This window comes from Babylonia areolata, chromosome 2 (genome assembly GCF_041734735.1).
Source record: "Babylonia areolata isolate BAREFJ2019XMU chromosome 2, ASM4173473v1, whole genome shotgun sequence".
Classification (NCBI taxonomy): domain Eukaryota; kingdom Metazoa; phylum Mollusca; class Gastropoda; order Neogastropoda; family Buccinidae; genus Babylonia; species Babylonia areolata.
In genome coordinates this window covers 14,567,125-14,583,156 of record NC_134877.1, presented here as the reverse complement: position 1 = coordinate 14,583,156, position 16,032 = coordinate 14,567,125, and the positions used below count along the sequence as shown (strand labels likewise).

The window sequence follows — 16,032 nt, the reverse complement described above, 5'->3', positions numbered from 1 at the left end:
TGTGTGTGTGTGTGTGTGTGTGTGTGCATGACCTTTGTTTATGTGCACTGTACTCAGTCTTAGATATCTATCGTTTTCCAGGTTTGTTACCTACCTGAAACGCAGAGGATAGCATCTACTCCAGTTGATTTCTTTCCACCATCACTGTCTCCTCCATCAAGAAGGCTTTGTACTCTCCGCAAACGACATGCACTTGAGAATGAAACACACACACACACACACACATAAAAATCAACACTGCCTAAAATGTACTTACAAAACACTTACTAACTCAGATGTTGAATAATAAGTCTCAGAGAGGAACTGTCATTGTGGTGAAGTTTTTTGCATTGTGGGCTCATAATTTTGGGGTTGATGCTGATTTGAATCTATCAGAGGCAAGCAAATATCACTGTGGGATTTTTTTTTAACAAATCGCCAGTTCCTACACAGAGTAGAATGTGCTATCTGCTACTGGAATACTGAAACAACACACCCAAGCACCATCCAGTGCTGCTTAAATTTCAAGACTGATAATAATATATCCATCCCGTGAATGGCATGCACCTTGCACACATTAAAGAACCCATGCTAACAATAACATACGGTCATCTCCGGCAAAATCCTAAAAAAAAATCCACCTTGTATAGTAAGATAAATGCACTTGCAGTCAGTCAAAAGGACAATTGGGTAGGACTGCACTGTGGCAACACACTGTTCCCAGGGAGAGCAGTCTGAATTTCATACTGAGAAATTTGTCATGACAAAACGTAATAAAATAAAGCTATAAACATTATTTTCAAGAAATCGTTTTCATGTTTTTTCTTTGCTTTTATGACGCCAAATAATATCTCATGTAATATACTGGATGCTATGTTTCTGATTACTGTTTGGTTTCTTTTTTTCTGTTTTCTTTTCTTTAATACAAATATCCTATTTTAGTTGGGGGGTTTTTTGTTGTTGTTTTTTTGTTGTTGTTGTTGTTGTTGTTGTTTTTTAATAAAATGCTGTGATTTCATCATTCTGACGCTTGATTTTTTTTTCAGGTCATTATATTTTACAAGTGACCAAGTTTCAGCAATGGTATCCACAATGTTTCCCCTCAAGTGTTCGCAACAAGGTCTGGACGTTCACCCCGACAGTCACAGCCAGAGAGGAGGAGGAACGGTGCGGGGGAGGGGGAGAGATATGTGGATATTGCCCAAGTTTCTATAAAACTAACGAAATCATATTACTGTTACCGTGGACAAATAACATCATAAGAAGTGAAGTGCAAAAGTCTAACCTTCTGCGAGACCAACATCGTGAAAGTTACGCAGTCATCAATGATTCTGGCGTCGTTAGAAACGGCCGTTATCACACTGCTGTAAGAGCGTTTCTGAATTAATTCTACAATAAGTATGACCACTTACCTCACGAACTGAGAGAAGTTTTTGTATTTGATGTGACGCTTCGCCGAGGACGGCCTTTTCATATATCCAGCAGACATGTTTTCGTGAAGCATGGACACACTCAGGCATTCACAAAACCGCCATACTAAACTGTCCACTTCCTCTGCTGCCTGGGACGCTTTTATTGGAGTAACGTCCCTTGGTAAAGGACTAACATGTTAACATTTCCCAGGTCTTTTTCCAGTGAGTGAATGAAACGATCGTTTCCAAATAAATTATGGGTGATAATCTGTCACCTTTGTGTTTCACGTAGGGTTATCTGGGTCTATGCCGGCCTCTTATTTAAATATTTCATCATCGTTTCTGTGCCTTGCTTTTGTTTTATTCTTTGGGTTCTGTCGGTGTTCTACTGTTTGTTGGTCACTGAGTGCGGGCGCGTGTGTGTGTGCGTGCGTGAGTCTTGGAGTCAATGTCTCCTATTTCAGTGAGGGGTCTATGTTTTTCGTTTCAATGAGGGCTCTGTCACCATGTCCATGCCACCATATGGTTTCAAGAAGGAATTCATCAGGTCCATAATGTCAGTGTCTTCATGCCCCCCCCCCCCCCCAGTATGGTCGCACGGGTGTGTTCACGTGTGTGGGTATGTATGTGCGCGCAGGTGCATGTATGAGCGCATGTACATATATGCGCATATATGATGCCCCTGAATGTGTGCGTGCACAAGTGAATGCATGCATGATTGCGTTTGAGGTATGTGCATATTTGTGCACATTTGCATTCAAGCATAGTGTGTACCCATGCAGGTGTCTTTAACACGTTTGCAAGTGGATGCTTGGAAACATTCTTTTTCTTTAAAATTCATACACATTCTGGCTTGCATGTTAAAAAGATGTCAGAAAAAAATAAAATGCAGGCAAAGTGAAGAATCTGAAGCAGTCTGATACCTGGGACACATTCAACTGAAAGTGCATGATAAAATTGATATGCACTGAAAAAATAATTTACATGCATGTATGTTGTGTGGCAATTCATAAAACTGGTTCGAGATGCCATGAACCATTTTTTAAACACACCCACCTCACATGTCCTCTGACTTAAGAGGAAAGTTGTTTGATCCTATTTCACTGTATTAGTCTCTGTGTGTGTTTGTGTGTGTGTGTGTGTTAGGCATAAGTCTACAAGTTGTGCAAATCCTGGTGTGAAATACTGGTTTTAAAAACTGATACTCAACAAAACAGTGCCCTGTAATACATACAACTGAATTGTGGCATCTTTTGACTGTATTTATTGAAAAAATGTTTGCAAGTTTATGCTCACATCACACTTGTTTTTCATAACAAAGATGTGAAAAAAACTAATTGACAGAAACAAAATGAAACAGAGAAAGAAAGATTTGTGAAAAAAAAACCTGAAGAGATAGAAACTAAAACCAAGACAAAGTGACAAGAGACTGCAGTTCCTTACAATATGATGCACTGACAGTGGAGACAAAACTGAAAAGTTCTTTTTTTTCCTTTCATTTTTACTTCATAACAATGACCAATACAATCATCTAAATCAAGTGCTGTGTACAAACATCTTGTTGATTTTTTTCATTCCAACACAAAACAGACTCACAACTCCAGTTCTCTAATGAGACGTGCTGAACATCACTGGTTAGAAGCTGCAAGCGTGTCTGAGTCAGATGGGACAAGTCAATGTTTCTCATTCGTAATGTTTCTAATGGAAACCCCATTCAGATTCAGGGCTTCTTATGCATCCATATTACAAATAACACAAAACAATAATAAACATGTCTCTCTCCATTCTCATGTACATGTATTATTAGCAAAATTCCCATGTGTAGGCATGCCTCTATGTTCGAGTCTGTGTGTGAATCAATGTGAAATTGGAAATTAGAAATAGAAACTCAGGGTTCAGGCCAGAGAAAGACTGCTGACTTCTGAAAAAGGAAGAAACTGAAACAGAAAGATAATGAAAGGGGGCTGGGGAATGTGAGAATGAATACACTGAACTTTACAGACTTCAAACTGAAATTAAAAATAGTTAGAAAAGGAAGAGGGTTCAGAGAATGACAAGTTCATGACAAGTTCTGAAGATGACCAAAAACAGTAATACAATTGAGGTCAAGAAATTACAGCTGACACATTACTTCATTTATACCTTACATCCTAAATGACAATAACCCCTAAGCAAAAACAAGATTTCATTGTGTACATGTTGAAAAAAAAAAAAAAAAAATCAATGGACTTCTATAGTTATGTGAGCAAAGCATGGCAAGGTGGGGTTGTTTTTTTGTTTTTAGTTTTTTTACCATGTACATGGTCAGGATGTGCGCTCACACTTCGACGTTATTACAAACACCAGCTACCTTGTGCGTTGGATGTGTCAGGGTGCGCAGAATAGTGCTTCACATGGATTTAAACCATTTTATCATAATCACTGAATTACAGAGAGGGCTTGATTAATTCAGCACTCTTCAGTATGTTCCATGCTTTAGTTTTGTATGCATGTTTTTCCACATGTGTATAATTATGTCTGTGTTCAGGTTATTTTGCTTCCATCTTCAGGTGAAAAACTGATGGAATGGGTCAACATCAGGGGTATGTCCTGAGTTTATGTGCATTACTATCGTTGTACTTGTGCCAAATTTTCTTTTCCATGTAAGTTTTTCTTTTCAGGTTCTATGAAATCAATACTGATGGTGTTTTCAGCCCTGACCTGACCCTATGCAGTTGGCTGGGCTGTAAGAAACAATGACATCCTTCTTCTTTTTTTCTTTTTTTTTTAAGCATCAAGCAAATGAGATATAACTTGTGTCTGTCTTATGAAAAAATACCATGACAGTGAGCATTCCTGAAGAAAAAATAGTTACTTGCACAACAAAGGATGGGTTGTCTTCAGAAAAGGTGCATCTCATCTAACAAGCTAAGACCACACTGGATCAAAACTTTAAAAAAAACCACAACACAAACCAAGCAAATGATTGAAATATATCTTTATTAACAGACCTGTCAATGACAAGGGCAGACTGACAGACCTAGGATGGATCACTGTCAGTCTATTCTAAACAATTTCTAGACAGTAAAAAAAAAAATATATTAAAAAAATGATAGAGAAAGAGAGGGAGAGGGAATCATCAAACCAAAAAATTATTTCATAGGGGTGTGGTAGTATGGTAAATATGACCAAGAATTGCTGTTCAAAAATCCTGAAGGGGTCAACATGTTCAAAAAAACATCACACACACAAAAAAAAAACCAACTTAATAATCATATTACTTTCATTTCTATCAAACCCATCCTCTGAAACAGAAGCAACTATGTTGGTGTTCACTGTGGTGCAAGAAATCTGCTGCCAACCTGATATCTGTTAGTCACAAACTTCCCTCTGTGTGGCCTGGTGCTCAGGCAGCCAGCCAGAGAAGTCAGAACATTCAACCCCTCACTATAACAATGAAATTCCATGTAACTGCCGACACCCACATAGCATGCTTTCACACACACAGTCTTACATTTATGACACTATTCCTCTCTCGCTGCACATGCATTCAATCACTCAAATAAATGAAACAAAAAATTATAGATAAAAACTGAATGAAACCTCTGGAATCGTGCCAGAGAAAGCACTGTTACCCAACACTGAACTTCCACTGTTCCCGTAACCATCTCTTGTATATTTATCACCACATGATCAATGAGCATGTTTCTTACTGATACAGTCACTACTTTTATTTCAACACAACTAATGATGCCACTGTGATTACCGCTTCTTCTATGCCCAAAGGCTCTTTCACGTTGTTTGATTCACTTGAAGTACCCATCATTCTTGCATTCAATTTACTCTCCAGAAAATCACCCATTTTGTTTTTAGGTTTAAACTCAGACTACAAAGGTAAGCAGGGAACGAGAAGATCATGAGTGCTGCTGTCAAAGCTATCAATCTTAAACAGAGTTCCAGCTGTACTTCAATGTTAAAATTTTGAAGACTGCGCATCGAGACCAGTGATGATTTCATATGCTGTATCTCGGTATAAAAAAAAACAACCTATACTTACATATTTTTAAAAAGACATTCTAATACCACTTTTTATGTTAAAAAAAAAAGTCTCACAGGAAGTATTTGTACAAAGATACATTAAAACAAAAAGCATGAACACAATAAACTGAAAACAAAACACTTCAGTCGTCTCCTCCACCTGATTTCCTCTTCTTTTTCTTCTCCTTCTTGCTGGGCGTTTCTTCTTCTGCAGTACTTGCGCCATCCATACTCTTTCGTTTCTTCTTTTTGGGCTCGGCATCTTCATCAACCGTGTTATTCAAAGAAGAGTCGGCTTCTGAACTGGCTTTCTTCTTCTTTTTCTTCTTTTTGCCTTCTCCACTGTCGTCCACACTTTCGGTGGTCGTGTTGAGAATAGAGTCAGCCTGTGAGTCGTCTGCCTTTTTCTTTTTGTCCTTCTTTTTCTTCTTTGGGGTTTCTCCTTCAACAGTGGTGTCCGCCTCAAAGGTGGTTTCCATTTGAGAGGTCTCCATGCCGTTCTCTTCCTGCTGGTGCTTCTTCTTCTTCTTCTTCTTTTTCTTGGATGTCTCATCTTCATCAATCTCCATTGTGGTCTCTGCCTGGGAGGTTACGTCTCCGTTCTCTCCAGCCTCTTTCTGCTTCTTTTCCTTCTTCTTCTTCTTCTTTGCCTCCTTGGCCTGGAAGTCCGTAAACTGTGAGAAAGAAAAAGGACAGAATTACACTAGATGTAAAACATGAATTACATTTGTGGGACAGAGACCATGCTTCCATGAATCCGAGCAGCTGAAAATAAATAGAAAGCTGAAGAATCTGAATCAAACAAGTACTACTCTAAGAGCTCAACAAACAATATATCATACAACGTAAAGTAATGATACCTTGATACTACATACACTAGTAATTCTTGTACCTAAAATAGACTTTTTTTTAAATAGAGACAAAAAGACATGGGACACTACACATACTTCTGAATCAAAAAGTTGGGATTCTATGACCTGTGATCAGAATATGATAACAAGCTGTGTAAGACTTTAAACAGACCTACCCTTTCCTTTCAAAAACATGATGAACAGTACTCATGTGCTCGCTTTTTCACTTACACAATAACATATAAGCACTGCACCCTGGCAGAATAAAACTGGCCTTCATTCTGAGACATTTATGGTCAAACATCAAAACAACCCAATGGCACCTGCATACCAAACAACGTCCTTTGAGATACAGACACTTTGCCTCCAATCAGTACAAAATAATTTTAAAATCAGCCTAAAAAAAAAAAAAAATGATTCAAGAGAAATGTTTACAATGGAAGACAGAAAGAAGTTACACACATGCACACACACACAAAAGAAACAGTTTCAATGAATATCTATTGTTCTACCCGTATCAATTTGAATGTGACATTGTGGATTAATATTCATATACTGTTGTAGCTACCCAGTGTAGAAAATTATATTTGTATCTGTACTGTCAGAATAAAAAATGTTGAAAAAAAAAGACAACTAAACCAAATCATATTGCTTGTTGCCCAGCCACTGCCGTTTCAGGGCTGAAAAGGAAAGTCAAAAGGCGTAATACAAACCTCAGAGACAGCCTGTCTCATGATGTCGATGTTCTTGGATGGAGCATCCCCAGTTTCAAAGAACTTGAGCCGATCCTCCACTTGCTGCCTGAGGTGGTCCCCAAAGATGCTGCTGGGTGTGTCTGGCAGCAAAACACAGTTCACACACAAGTCAGAACAATGCATACAGTTCTGCATAATGCGCAAATGTGGTGGTATTAGCTCCTCAACTGCTGATTCTTGGTGAAATGTGATCAGTGTGATACAAGCCTCAAATGCAATTACTACTTCTTTTTTTTTTTGTGTGTGTGTGTGTGTGTGTGTGTGTGTGTGTGTGTGTGTGTGTATCAATGGTGTAACTATTTAGCTGATCAAAATTAATGCAGTCCCAAGAGGGAAAAATCCAGTCAGACAATGGTGACTGACATCCTGACCAGTGAAGCTCTGTCTTAGAGATGTGACACTACAGCTCATCACTGACAAGAGGTTAAGGCACCAGATGAAAAACAAAACAAAACCGAAAAAACCTACATTGCCAGATTAACTAATGCTGCTGAAGCACATTCAACTGCAAAATAGAACATACACATACTGAAATATAACTCACAATTCAACAGTAAAATAAAACACACAAAACCTAAAATATATACTCACAATTCAACAGTAAAATAAAACACATGCATGCTGAAATTCAACAGTAAAATAGCATACACAGTGAAACATACACTCACAATATCAAACATTCTTTTCTGTTAAACACTCACTTGCTTTTCACAAAACTGAGATAAAAACAAACTGAAAGTGAACATAAAATTAAACAGTACAAAACAAGTAAAATTAGCAAAATAACTGAAAACATTGATCACCTGAGACTTTTCACTTGTCTTAACACAAAAACAACAAAATCAAAACCTGAAAAATATATGGCATACACTCATAAGCTAACAACAATAACAATAAAATATTCATAATTATGTAAACTAAAACATTCAAACAAAACTGTCAAATCAAAAGCAAAATATATACAATAATCAAATGTGAACTGGAATAGTGACCAGTCAACTGGGAGAGAAGAAGAGACAAAAAATACATAAATTTTTTTTCAAAACCACCCACCAGCAAAACAGTCGATCCTGGAAGCAATAGAACACTTGTTGGCTAGGTATCTGGAGATGCGTCCTTTGTTCTTGGCGCCAGCTCGACCAATGAAAGTGGAATGGAAAATCAGTCCATACTTTGGGGTGTTTCCTCTGGTCTTCAAAGCTCTGGGAAAACAATATGAATCAAACCATTACTTTCTTAAGTTATATAAGTCATTACAGATACCTCCAAGTTCTCCATCAATGCAGGTACTTATCCTTTTCTGCAAATCACATGTCTTGTGTCACTACAGGATGTAATATCAATATCATGATTCTGATCCATCACATGTCAGTTACAAAAGACTCACTCCAATTTTTATTCCTTGTGTTTATGAACATTATCGTAATAATGAGGAGATCAGACAGTCTCCACTGATTTAAAAGAAGAAGGAAACTTCTTACAATTATTTTATTCAGTACTGAAACAGCATGACTCCTGTTCATTATTCCATGTCATGGCGGTGGACTGGCACATACAGCAGATCAAGAACACAGTGCCATTCATCTTCATAATATATTGTTATTCTAAATTAAAACCAGGTTTTGCATCCAAAAAAAAACTCTTTACTTTATAACGAGGTATTTACTCCAATCCAGCATCTTCATAACTACATAATGAAAATGGCTTGAAATGTTTTACCAAGATTTGCTATACTTCCAGTCCTTTTTGTTACTAATAAAATGTAAGAAAATTTAGATTAAATACACTATGTTTACAAACATTCAAAAACTAAATCTATAACCACACACACAAAAACATTCAGAGTTAATTTGAAGTTCATAAACATCTTACCGGAACAAAGCTTTTTCAGCTCCCAGGATCTGCACTGTGGATGCAGGACATTTGGCCAAGTTTGTCAAGCTTCCTGCATGAGCAATCAAACGTGCCCCAACCTGTAAAACAACACAACTGTTTAGCATGGAAACACTGAACGCACTCTTCATCTAAGAACTGGCTAAGTATTATTATCATAATTCTCACTTGTACTATCAGCCCAGCCAACCAAATGGCAAAATACTGTTGGCCATTATCCCAAGTTTTCAAAGATGTAACCACTTCCACTCAGTATCTGCATGTGTGCATGCATGTGTGTTATGGGACACAATGGTCTCGAGGATTCAAACAAAAAAGAATATGTTTTATGATAATACCTTTAAAAAAACTTTGAAGAATTCAGACATGAAACAAACAACATTTTCGTGTCATATCAATGATATATTTAATATCAGTACAAAAGGTTTGATGTTCAAAACACGACAGATAATTCCATTCTGTAAACTGCTAAAGGTTAAACACCAATGACCACACAATGACTTATGCCAGCTTGGAAAGAAATGAGGAAAGAACAAAAAAAAACACACACCCACACTCACACACCACTTACCTGATCGCCAATCAAAGCAGCCAAATTAGGAGCAACAGACTGCATTCTGGAAATCAAGTACTGTGACAGCTGCTGTCGGAACTCTGACATGCCAATCACACGATCACACAACTCTTGTATGTTTGCCAAGTCAATTGGAGAGATGTCCATGCCTGTAACATGTTCATAACACTGCATGGTTACTACCAGTGCAAGATGATGAAAAATCAGAAATATTCACTGACTTAAGCCATGATTCAATACAAGTGTGTGTGTGTGTGTGTGTGTGTGTGTGTGTGTGTGTGTGTGTGTGTGTGTGTGAAGTGTGTGTGTGTGTGTGTGTGTGTGTGTGTGTGTGTGTGTGTGTGTGTGTGTGTGTGTGTGTCAATGATAATAAGAGGACATTTGGTACTCCCAATCTAATGATGCAAAAGCCCAGAGCGTTTACGATGAAAAGCACAATGACATATATGCATACTAAAAACACACACAATACACCTGCATGCACAAATCGTCCCCCTCCAACCTAAAACTACAAACATCACACTCACTCCACACCAGATGTACACACACACACACACACACAAGCACACCTTGACTGCTCAATGTATATAAACATACGCACATTTTAAAAATAGTAACAATAAACTGAATAATAAGAATAAAAACTGAAATAAAATACAAAAGTGAAGACAAGAAATTTTTGCTGAATTTGAATGGCTGGAAATAAATGTGTTTTCATGTTGATGATGCCAACATTGGTGTTCGTACACAAGCACATATTCCCTTCTGCAAGATTATGTGTTCATCTGTGAAGGTGTCTGTGCGTATGTGCCCATGCATGTGTGAGTCTTGCACATCTGTTTGTGCACACATGGTCACCCACATTGGATGTGAATGGCTTGTGTGCACATGCATCCGTCTCTATGTGTGTGTGTGTGTGTGTGTGTCCATGTGCATGTATGCATGCGTTTCTCTGTGTGTACTTGTACATGAACATTACTACTGGCAGTTCATATAAATGACTTTCACACCAGTGAGTCAACTATTATAGTTGCTAGTTATGTATCATCTTTTAAACAATGTGTAAGGCTAATGTGTAAGCTTTTTCACAACATATAAAATCATTCATTGGGATGGTGAGTGGAAGTGGAGGTGGAAAATTCTCATTTATCAACCGATTAACTGACAATTGCCCGTATGTCACAGACACCTAAAAAATGCTATAAACTATTTCTCATATTGACAACATACAATAATCATAAGAGTGCTGTCAACCTGTTTCCAACACTACCAAATTCTATCATGAAACAAAGATGGTACGTTGTTTTAGCCTCATCTGACCAACCACAAAATGAGCACACATCAAAACATACAAGCCACCACCATTTCAATCAACTTGGAAATGTACTGTATACAAATATGACACATTCATTCCCTTAATAAATAAACTTACCCATGGAAACACGGGCTGCATCCAGGACAGCCTGACTTTTGGCACTGTCCATGACAATCTCTTCCAACTCAGTGTGATCCTCTGGCATCTGTTTACGGTCCTTAATAAGTCGCACTACTCTGGCATACATGTAGTTGTCAGTGACGATCTTCACCAGCTCTGGAAAGTGGTAGGAATACCATTCCCTGCACACACACACAAAAGAAAGAAAAGCATATGAAATTTTGATAATCTCTGAACAAATCCAGTGAATAATGATTACCTCACTTTCCTGTCCACAAAAGAAAACACAAGTAATTGAACATTTACTATTTTTCTATTTCTAAGTGAGGAAAGTTGTTGTTTTACTTGCTAGAAGAATGCTATTTTATGTGTAGTTGTTTTACCTGCAAGAAGTACAACATTCTATGTTCATTTGTTGGCTACGCACATATCATGGTGATGCAGTCAGTAGAACTGAATTATCAGCCATGAACAAGTCCAGTCACTTTCAACTGAGTATTAAATATTTACCAATTAACCTTCAGTATCTTTCTCTCCCAGCAACTAAAGACAGAAGTAATGGCTCACAAAGTCTTGCTCATAAAATGAAGCAAGAACCTTTGTTTACTCCTGTATGTATAAAAAAAAAAAAATGATAAAGAAAGCCACAGTATTCCAACCACAACGCATTCAAAACCAACGCTTATCATCATGACTGACCTGATACGCATGGAAAATGTGTTGATGTCCTTATCCAACTGGTCCAGCAGAGCAATACTCTGGATGATCATGTTGTCCACTCGATTCACATTGAACTTGACCTTGGCCCGAGAATAGCTGTGACCCAGACCCAGCCGAGCTTTGGAAGCCACCTCCTCTGTCAGTCGCCCATCTTTGACCATACTGCTGAAGTGCAGTCGGATTCCTATCAACAAATAATTATGTAGCGTTCAAATGTGAGTTCAGCATCTAAGACTTTCATACAATGCCAAACACATGCAACAGCAGGGACAAATAATACCATGACTGAAACACTATCAGAAAAATAAACGATATTAAACGCTACTCAACTTTACTGTCTCCAAACATATGACAGAATCACATGCATCGAAAAAATATGTTTGCATAACTTATAAAAAGTATCTTTGAATACTTCAACTCCCAAAACATTCAGACTTTCCAAAACCCAGCTGTGCCAACACAACTCACGCAATAACACTTAAAATACTGCAGTGTATTGCGTTGTTCTCTCCCTCATCATCAGTCTCTCTCTGTTTGCAAAATACATCAAACATGTCATTTTATCAACATTATCATTAAGTTATTTTCATAGTATTGATACTCTAAACGTACGTACATGTACCTGAAGCTTTTAGCCAGACTCAAACCTATATTTGTAATAACTAGGTTTTAAAAGGTATTAGTCATATTCATAACCTTCATTTTTTTTCTATTGTTTTAACTTCCAAGATTAATTTGTGAAATTTGTTTCCTTCATTCAAGTGTTGCACTTCTCTGTGTGTGCAGTCACAATGGCATGCTGTTTCACAACACATACACTGACAAAATAATAAAACAGTCACACCCCTGACCTCTCATGATCTCAGGCACAGCACCAGTTGTGATGCAGTTGATCTGCAGCTCCTCAAGAATGGCAGCAGCAATTTTGGCATCATTAATTCCCAAAAGGACTTTCAGCTTTTTGGAACTTTTTGGTACATGTGCCTCCAGCAATACCTTGAGGTCCTCATGCAATACACCTGCAAACAAAAAAAATAACCCCAAACAAATAATAAAAACAATTTCAATTTGAAATTAAACACACTTTTCATGCCCTGTATCCTTAATTCAAGGGTATTCTTTTGCAAACACACCTTAAAATGACATAAATAATTTAAATAAAATCAGACATATATAATATCACCAATTTTAATTGTCTGAAAATAATATGAAGTATAAAAATTTCAACAAAAAAGATGCAACTGGCAATAGACAGCATTTTATTTTCTAATCAAATACTATAGTGTTACCACTTACTGTGATATATGTTTATAAAATTTCAATGAATTATTTAGCAAAAACTATCAGAAAAGTGAAATGTCTTCTTACCAACCACCACTGGCACTAACGCAAATGCTGTGAGTTGTAGAACAAGAGTTAAAATGAAGACTAACTTGTTTCCTCCCCGAACCCCTCCAATCAAACCCTTTCTTTTAACAAAAATGAAAAAAAAACAACAACTGTCAAACAGATAATAAAAGTATAACATATACAATGAGCAAAATGTAAAATGAAATTTACCCTCAGATATGCAGTTCATGTTCTCCAGAGCATGGACAGTGCTCCTGAAGGGTGTAAAGTGAACAGTCTGCACCAAAGAATTGAACTTTCCCAAGTCCAGAACTGACTGCTCCACCCTTGGGGCGAGCAGTGCCATCTCATCAAACTCCTTGACCACGAATAGGCCATAGCCCACCGCATTTTCAAACAGCACATATAAACTCTGTGCCTGCAAGTGAAACAGAACAAAGTAAGATTCAATACATGACACAATGAATATTTTTAAAGTACTGGGCGGTAAATAAGGAAATGTTGAAGTCATAAACAACAGACCGCTGGAGAGTTCCATGGCCATCTTGGATCTTGCGAATGCACATCTAATCTTTTACTCAAAATTGCAAGCACTGCTAAAGTCGATCGACTTAGGCAAAAGCAGCAAATATGCGCTGTCCCCTATTTCTTTACTTGATAGCCTCCACTGCTACAACCAAACTCTGTACAATATATGAACAATAAAAAAGAACAAAATGCAAAGCAAAGAATCAAAGAAAGAAGGCTTCTGTTTCACACGTTCATCCTCTCTCGATTGCCTTGCTGCTTGCAATTTCGGAGAGCCAATCAACTTCTGAGAACACAGATCATGTGACACGCCTCTATAAGTCATGTCAGCACGGAACTCTCCAGTGGTCTATTATGTTTGTTTTTTTCCAACTTCATACACAAATTACATGAGCATTAGAAATACAATCAGCCAACTGGTTTAGAAAATCTTCAGACAAACCATTTGATTTTATTGACCATGGATTTGTCTCTAGTCATTTATTGAGTCATTATACAATCATAAATATCAATAATTCAATTATCCAAATCTAGTACATTTACAACTTATTTTACAATATCAGACACCTTATGCAAGAAAATTCAAGATAACTGAAATATTTAGACTTCTGGCTTAATTTCATGAATACATGTTCAAAAATATGAATCAAAACAGTAGATTTTTGTTGTTGTTTTGCTTTTGGTGTTGGTTTGTTTTTTGGGTTTTTTTTCCTTTTTGTTGTTGTTTTTTTGTTTTTGTTTTATCAAAAAAAAACATTAATAAGAAATTCATTGCTGGTAAGTGATGTTACTTTTTGGGAGTTCTAACAGAGGTGCAAACTGACACTCACTGACTCAGACGTGGTGCTAAATCGCCTCTACATAGATCTTACGGCTTGTCACTCAATGTAAATTATGTCCCATGGCTGAGGCTGGAATGGGTTCCCGACAAAGGAGTTAAAGGATATGGACATGTTTTCCAGCTGCCGCGCGAAATTTGGCCAAGCAGAGCAAACCAATAGGCCTAGTTTGCATCAGTTTGACATGGTACAGTATATGACACCAAACAATAATTAATAAAGGGCTTGTGTAAAAAATCCTCCTCTTGATTTGTCCATTTTCAACAAGTACTAGTTCTATTACTAGTCATTGGCTTTGTGTGTCATTATTCTCTTCATAGTATTACTTGTTTGCTCCTTATTTTTCCACTTGCACATTTACTTTGTTCATACGAATACACTCTAGTCTCACAGAGATGTTTAATCACATTGCGACTACATCAGTACATGTGGTCCATGGCAGGCCAGTGCACTGTTTATAAAGAAAAATACTATGTTTCGTTCAAATGGAACTACTGAAACATTTGAAGATTTTATGTTCATGACATTCACATATGTCGACACGGTATGGCTTACGTTTATAATGTCATTGCCATGATATGCTGAGTGTGACAGACCTGGCTTTGTTTAGGATGCATTATCTGGTAAGTTATGCAGATCCAATTACACTTTCCACATTCCACAAAAGGAAAAAATGAACTTAGAAAGAATCGGGGAAGAATATTCAAATAACACAATACAACAATAAAAAGCTAACCAGCACGCACACTACATTCGTACAACAGAATATCAAACAGATCCTAATACATGAGTGTAATTCCTTGTGGTTGTAAACCATGTGCTGCACCAACAGCGACTGGAAAAACAAATCTTCATCACAGTGACAGACATATTCAAAACCATTGCATCCATGCTTGTACACCAATATTAAACGATCGATAAAAAAGCATACCATGATGAAAACAATGAATATATTTAGTTCCCTTGGCTCTTTCTCACATTCTACGCCAGCCTCACACGTGCACTCACCATCTTGGAAAACTTGTAATGGCACCCAGAACGGTTTCTCTGATTGGTTTGAGGAGAGTAGACCGCCTTCGTCCAGACCAATCACACTAAGTGTTGCAGAAATAGCGGAAGTACCTGCGTTGTTTGTTACTGTCTTCTAAATGAAAAGAACAAATTTTTGTTTGCAAAAAGATTATATAGTATGTTTCTTAAATATGTACCTTTCCACAAATCACCGAGTAAATTTAATTCAAAAATTCATTTGTTATGCTTTGGGGATGTTGTCGCAAGAGCACGGAGAACAGGAAGTACGTGGAGGAAGCAGGAACTACAAGTTCCAGTCCACAGTTGCAAAAGAAATAATTAAAAAAAATTTAAAAAGAAAGAAAAGACAAAAAAAAAAATTTCTTGTGACCCCTGGGGGCATCCAAACGTTACACACTTACTTCTTTTACACATACCATAGAAGCAAAAAGAGTGATGTTGAAAGCACAAAAAGAAGAAGAAGAAAAGCCCATTCGCGGAAACACAAACAGCTGTTCTTCATTGTAAGCAGCGTGGACCACTCAGTAAATGTCCCGTTACTTTTTGTTCATTTTCTTTACAAGTGTTTCTGTCTTTCATCTATCAGTTGTCTCTCCAGAGAGAGAGAGAGACAAGACAAGACAAGACAAATAATATTTATGTTCGAG

General features: G+C 37.3%; 2 protein-coding genes across 3 annotated transcripts in view; both read right to left on the bottom strand.

The window, feature by feature from the left end:
• LOC143298395 (dynein axonemal assembly factor 9-like) overlaps positions 1–1,520 on the bottom strand; it is a 378,176-nt gene extending 376,656 nt beyond the window's left edge. Inside the window, exons 1-2 of the mRNA XM_076611286.1 lie at positions 1,392–1,520; positions 95–192 (exon numbers count right to left, since the gene is read on the bottom strand). Of these exons, the coding sequence (XP_076467401.1) occupies positions 95–192; positions 1,392–1,483 (190 nt within the window). The 5' untranslated portion in view covers positions 1,484–1,520. The remainder of the gene's footprint in view (positions 1–94; positions 193–1,391) is intronic.
• A 2,833-nt stretch (positions 1,521–4,353) lies between these two features.
• On the bottom strand, positions 4,354–15,472 carry LOC143298375 (nucleolar protein 56-like). Of its 2 annotated transcripts, none has more exons than XM_076611285.1 (10): positions 15,362–15,472; positions 13,197–13,404; positions 12,488–12,655; positions 11,616–11,820; positions 10,914–11,098; positions 9,479–9,630; positions 8,887–8,987; positions 8,068–8,216; positions 6,973–7,094; positions 4,354–6,082 (listed from the first exon to the last, which is right to left on the bottom strand). In XM_076611285.1, exons 1-10 carry the CDS (start codon positions 15,362–15,364, stop codon positions 5,552–5,554), a joined length of 1,824 nt encoding a protein of 607 aa, XP_076467400.1. In that variant the 5' UTR covers positions 15,365–15,472; the 3' UTR covers positions 4,354–5,551. The 2 variants fall into 2 exon arrangements, with proteins under 2 accessions (XP_076467400.1, XP_076467396.1); XM_076611281.1 differs by having other exon boundaries at positions 15,285–15,368.
• Positions 15,473–16,032: the final 560 nt, after the last annotated feature.

Coding starts and splice junctions, on each gene's coding strand:
- LOC143298375 (XM_076611285.1), bottom strand. Junction 9,631..10,913: donor TGCAGCCCGTGTTTCCATGG/GTAAGTTTATTT, acceptor AACATGTTACAG/GCATGGACATCTCTCCAATT. Junction 8,217..8,886: donor GCTGAAAAAGCTTTGTTCCG/GTAAGATGTTTA, acceptor TTGTTTTCCCAG/AGCTTTGAAGACCAGAGGAA.